At 36.9% G+C, this 6,201-nt stretch overlaps 1 protein-coding gene across 10 annotated transcripts in view; it reads left to right on the forward strand.

The window, feature by feature from the left end:
* LOC125662722 (uncharacterized) overlaps window positions 1-3,243 on the forward strand; it is an 83,719-nt gene extending 80,476 nt beyond the window's left edge. For all 10 annotated transcript variants that reach the window (XM_056152937.1, XM_048895073.2, XM_048895107.2 and 7 more), the window contains 7 exons: window positions 89-249; window positions 346-424; window positions 573-649; window positions 736-996; window positions 1,102-1,227; window positions 1,377-1,529; window positions 1,747-3,243. In XM_056152937.1, the coding sequence (XP_056008912.1) occupies window positions 89-249; window positions 346-424; window positions 573-649; window positions 736-996; window positions 1,102-1,227; window positions 1,377-1,529; window positions 1,747-2,135 (1,246 nt within the window). In that variant the 3' untranslated portion in view covers window positions 2,136-3,243. The remainder of the gene's footprint in view (window positions 1-88; window positions 250-345; window positions 425-572; window positions 650-735; window positions 997-1,101; window positions 1,228-1,376; window positions 1,530-1,746) is intronic.
* The last annotated feature ends 2,958 nt before the right edge of the window (window positions 3,244-6,201 follow it).

Raw genomic sequence — 6,201 nt, forward strand, 5'->3', positions numbered from 1 at the left:
ATACTGATGCATTAACAACTAACACGAATAAAGTTAGTCTTCCCACGCCGATATCCCTGGTAACGGAATTATTTTTTGTGCTTTTTAGGACGACTTGTGATCGCCGCCACATGGAGTACGCTGACCGGGGAAGCACGGTTAGGGACGCTAAATGTCGATGTTCTCCGGGATACCACTTCCTAAATTCTGACCACACCCACTGTGTCGGAAACACGGTGTGCCCCGTGGGAAAGGGACAAACAGATTATGGTAAGTCTAATACTCCATCACTAATTCTACAAAAATGAAAAGCCTTTTGATTCCTTCCTGGAGTGTAATTTTAATGTAACTCATAATTATTTGCAGGACAATGTGAAGATTGTCACAAACGTAACATGTACTCGGACAGGGCGGATACAGTACAGCGATGTCAAGTACTCAGAAAGTAAGCCACTTTTTGATGGGTTTACACTTCTTTCTTTCAGAGTCTGTTGCGCTATAAATCTTGATGTTAGCTAGGCAATGATCTGTCATATCCAGAAATCAATGTCAAGAATAAAAGACTACAATATTGCAACTTATTTCTTTTGCAGTTGTGAGAAAGAAAACCGCTGCACAAAACGGCGCAGTAACGGGACCTTCAATAATGAATGTGATTTGCCCACAAAAGGTAAGCTTTCTTCGTTTGTTATGACGTATCATTTACTAATGGAATCCTCCTCTTGGACATCAACATTTTTCTTGTCATTGTTACAGATATATCAAACTGCACGGACCCCCGACCAATGACCGACCAGCAGAAGGCTCTGCAGTCGAGGACCGCAGCCCCCATCTTCGCAGGCGCAGCAGTCGGTGCCATTGTTCTCCTCGTCTTGATCTTCTTCCTGATCATGTTCTTACTATGGAAACGTCGTCGCGCGCAGTCGAAGGAGGACGCACTCTCCAGGGACCAGATAGAAAGTTTATTAGAAAGAATTGTCACCCGGTCAGAGGGAGATGAACCTTACAGTAGAAAAGGTAGCTACATCTGTTTGATCACTAATCAACCAAAGAATGATATCCAGAAAAAAAATGTACGTCTGTGAGAAATTTTAATTTTATCCACCATCGATTTTGTTTCAGTTATCGCTGCGGCCTTCCGTGAGATTGAGGACAGAATAGACCGTCAGATCTGGAAGCTTCCACAGGAATTATTCAGAGAACACATGCAGCCCGCCATGTATGAGGTCATCGTGGAAAAATACAAAGGTAGCAGCTCTTAAACTTAACCTCTCAGCGTTGCTAGTTCCTACCAACTTCTTAACGCTGCTAGTCCAAACCACTTCTGTTAATTCTAAATCTTTTCTCCTGTGCATTTTATTGGTATTCTTAAAAAACAACATGTTTAATCTATTCAGAAAAAGACCACAAATACGCCATAAACGGGTACCTCCAGGATTGGAGAGAATGGAAGGGAGAGAACTCAGAGGCTATCAATCATCTGTTTAAGTGTCTTAGACTGGTAGAGAGAGAGGACATTGTGTATGAAATCTGCAATAAATTCAGAGAAGGTAAATGCATATCCAGTTCGCAACAATACTGAGAACATTTGTCTAAAATAGATAGCGAGAAGAAATAAGTCTCCGGATACAGTATAAATAGAATTGCAAAAAACATTCATTTTCATTGGCTTACATTTTATAGATTCAAAAATTACCTTTTACCTAACATCACAACATTAATTTTATTCAGTTGTATTGTAAATATACAAAATAAATATTTGTTCAGGTTACCCAGAGGTTGTTATGGACGCAGAAGTCAAGCTAGACAATGGAATCGTCAAGAAAAGAAGCGACAAGATCACTTTCAAAGAGTATCTCCATGAAACTCTATGTTGTTCATCGAAACGTAAGCGCTATGTCGAAAAGGATGAACCAATGGAAACACAGGACTCCTTATTGTCTCCACAAGATGCGAAAGCAAAGGAAGCGGAAGTGAACGAGAAAGATAAAATAAGTGAACCTGATGACGTTCCGCCGTTGTCACCCTCTGAAGCCGGTGCTATATATAGAGAAAGACCAAGCCCCAGTGCCCCCGTCATTGATGACGCAGGAAACGTACACGTCATAATTCCCATGAACAGAGCTTATTCGTTTCCGGTTCAAGCAAGTTCGTGATCGCATCTTATGAAATTGTAAACAAGGTGCAATTTACAGCATCAAATGCTTTAATGTGCAATGATCACTGCATTCCGAGTGTGTTCATGGAGGGTGAAAAATGTATTTTAAACAATTTTGGGCATTAAGTCTTTCATTAAGAATGGGAGCAGCCCTGCCTCATGAAAGCTCGTTTACTTTCGGTACAGTACAAAGCACGCCACGTGTATGTGTGTGTAAATCGACTTTGTTTTATGTGGACATGGACTTTCATGGTGAATTTTATTTTGATATTCGATGTAGTTGCTTTCCAATATGGCGTGAAAGGCATTGCAATACTTAAATACTGACAACGAGATTGTGTGTATGCCATGACCTTAGATTCTACATTGAGGCAGAATATTCAATATAACTTGTTTCATGTTCATTTTGTTTAATGAGATCTGAGGTGGCTATTCCATATAGATTGCGCTGGTGCTGTGGTCTAATCATTATCTAAATTATTCTTGATAAGATATTTAATTATAGTAATAACAGCAATATTCTGGTGTGGGATTATGGATGATAAACGATATTCGCCATTTTGTTGCCAAAGAAACAATTTATCAGTAACTGATATGAAACCGTTTATTCCATGGTTTCTCATTAAGTCGGGTTAAAATCCTTAATCAATGCGTTGTCGTCGTGTTATCTATTACAATTTACATCGTACAGCACGAAAGCTCGTGTTAAGTATGTAATCTGGCAGAATCATTGCCACCCTTGCAGCAGAAATTAAAATCCATAGATGGAAACGACACAGATTTAGATTTGTTTTGACAGCATGTAATTTTTTTTTTGTCATCGATAACCGAGGGAGCTTGGTATCAAGGGAGTTTTACATACTTAACACAATTCTTCGTTCACAGATCAATGGTGTTTTTAAAAAAAAAATGAAATTAATATATTGTTACATACACTGCTGTTGCAAGTGCTTACTAGTATTCTTTTGGCTGTTGTAGTTTAGTGCTGTGTGAAAAAGAAGCAATTTATCATATTCAATTCATGTATGTATCTTTTTTATTGACATAATCAAATTCATTGACGAATGACTTAATTCAACTAGCTAAATAAAATGTGTATTTTAATATGGCTGTGTTTCTTCTTACCTGAGCGTTAAAACATGGTGGGAAGCAGTGATGTACATGCAAAGGGCATGCTTTTAGCAACACACTGAATCCGAATCATTCCGGTAATTAAAATCGTGCAAACAGTCTTGGAGGTTATCGAGAAAAAGTGATTTCTTTTCAGATTCACATTCACCGTTCAACGGTATTAGATTATGTATTTCATTAATCTATGGCCACATGCATGGCATGATATTCACGATATATTTCAGAAATTAATGTTTAGGCACACATTCAAAAGGACTAAATTAAAAAGCTTCAAAGAAAAACCAAACCTTATTCTATTTCCTGAACGAGCCCATGTTTAATACAGTAACTGTTTCAAATGTCATACTTTGTCTCTTTTGCAGTTATTTAGATTGATTGAATATTGTTTAACGTCCCGCTCGAGAATATTTTACTCATATGGAGACGTCACCACTGCCGTTGAAGGGCTGCAAAATTTAGGCCTATGCTCGGCGCTTTTGGCCATTGAGCAGGGAGGGATCTTTATCGTGCCACACCTGCTGTGACACGGGGGCCTCGGTTTTTGCGGTCTCATCCGAAGGACCGCCCCATTTAGTCGCCTCTTACGACAAGTAAGGGGGTACTGAGGACCTATTCTAACCCGGATCCCCACGGGATGCAGTTATTTAGACTATATATCATTTACATGACATGTACTATGGCACAGCTTGCAAACATTATTCCCTTTAGCTTCTTTAGTTGTATTGTTGAAAGCATGAATTTTGCAAAAATTGCAAAGCGAATAGGTCCAATAATTAAAAATATATATTCCATTTTCATTAATAAAATTAAGGAATTGTTTATGGTACAATAAGAAAAACAAAGAAAATCCTACCATCATGAATAGGGGCATGTGCAGACACAATGTACATGTACTATAAACAGCAGACCGTGCTTTTTAGTTTGAATTGATTGAGTTTAGGTAAAACTGGCACATCGGATATGTTATAACCCCATGATGTCTTGTAATATATACATCCACTGTTCGTTTTTTATTTCATAAACTTTGCGTATTCTCGCCTACTAATAAACAACACGTGATTCACAACGTAACACCTTAGTGTACTCGAATGAATATGAAAATCTCTGAAGATTTTTAACCAGTATTTGCCGGGGGAAATGATGTTATTTAATGTTTCAAATCTTGAGTTACTACGTAGTTTCGATATACTAGAGAATAATACAATCTAATTCAAGTAATTCCGAGCCGTTGTATCGTTTAAAATCAATTAAAATGCAGGTTTTTATAATTTTTCTTTCAGAAAACATAGAGCACAGCTTTGAACAAAACACTTTTTTCTATCACTTAAGTGCAATGGAAAGATAAAGCTATGGTACAAATATAAGGTATGTCGAAGACTGTGCTAGATGTTTTCTTGGAGAAATACTGCATGAAAAAGAGCCATTTATTTTCAAATACTGAAAATAGCGGGGAAACGTCATATATGGGATCCATAATTCTATTGAGCGCTAAATCATTGTCTCGTCAAATATTGAAGGTAGGGGTAAATACTTATACTTAATTATCTACAAATTATTGGAGGTTGAAATGGATTACGCCTATTTTAAAATTAAATTACGCCTATCTTTAAATCATTTGAGGTATAGTACAATTGATTTAAAGATAGATGTAATTAAATGGAAGGTAGGTATAATTAAAACATGTCAAATAGGTTTAAATCTATAATAGGGAGGCGCTGGCTCGTACTGCGAGCGCTAAAGACTAAAGCGCGCGAAAAAGTCCGAGCTGAAATTGCACATTCGTCTATAATTGTTTGAGTTACAATCCCAAAAGTCCCTTATAAAAATGGCGGAGATCTCGCAAAGTCACATCTTCTTAATCTCAAATTACGAACTTATGTTGATTATCTCAGTTTCATCCCAGTCTTGTGGTCCTCTACACATGCAGTGCGCCGCGTTAGGCCTAATATATAACGAAATCTCCATTTTGACGCCATAATACAACTGAAGCAGTGGGAGAACTAAATTAGAAGTTGAAGGGTGAGTTCAGCATACATGCACATGGCGATGAAAACCAACCTAGTCACTTATACTATGGCAGAGAACATATGTTTATGAAAACATTTGATTACATATTGGGGTGTGTATATCAGAAAAGCTGTGGTATGAGTTATATTTTTGTACAAATGCGTTACAAAACCTTCCACTAATTTGGTTTTCGTCTATACATAAATCCACATTACCATAAACAAGGATTTGGGGTTTTTCACCTTCAAATTACTATGTATAGTATTGACCTAATTTGGCCCCCTAAAACGACTTCAATTTTTTCAAAGGACAATTGACTTTACGTGTACAAAGCGTGTATATACTGCTGTCCTTAAAAAAAAAGCTGGTGATCCTAACTAAGAAATGACATCGTAAATGTATGACTTTACGACATTTTTTATGAGAAAGTGCACATTTTAATTTCCTTTCTGCTACTCGGAGAGTCTCTACGTTTTCGTAATATTATCTTTAAAAATCAAATTACTGAAAGTATTGACACGAGATGTTTTGTTTACTTCTTTATGAAAGTATTGACACGAGGTGTTTTGTTTGCTTGTTTATTTCTTTGTATTGACACGAGGTGTTTTATTTGCTTGTTTATTTCTTTGTATTGACAGGAAGTGTTTTGTTTGCTTGTTTATTTCTTTGTATGGTCACGAGGTGTTTTGTTTGCTTGTTTATTTCTTTGTATGGTCACGAGGTGTTTTGTTTGCTTGTTTATTTCTTTGTTTTGACACGAGGTGTTTTTTCTTTGCATTGACAGGTGTTTTTTTTTTTTTTGCTTGTTTATTTCTTTGTATTGACACGAGATATTTTGTTTGCTTGTTTATTTCTTTGTTTTGACACGAGGTGTTTTAATTGCTTGTTTATTTCTTTGTATTGACAAGGGGTGTATTGTTTGCTTG

Source organism: Ostrea edulis, chromosome 1 (genome assembly GCF_947568905.1).
Source record: "Ostrea edulis chromosome 1, xbOstEdul1.1, whole genome shotgun sequence".
NCBI classification, from domain to species: Eukaryota; Metazoa; Mollusca; class Bivalvia; order Ostreida; family Ostreidae; genus Ostrea; species Ostrea edulis.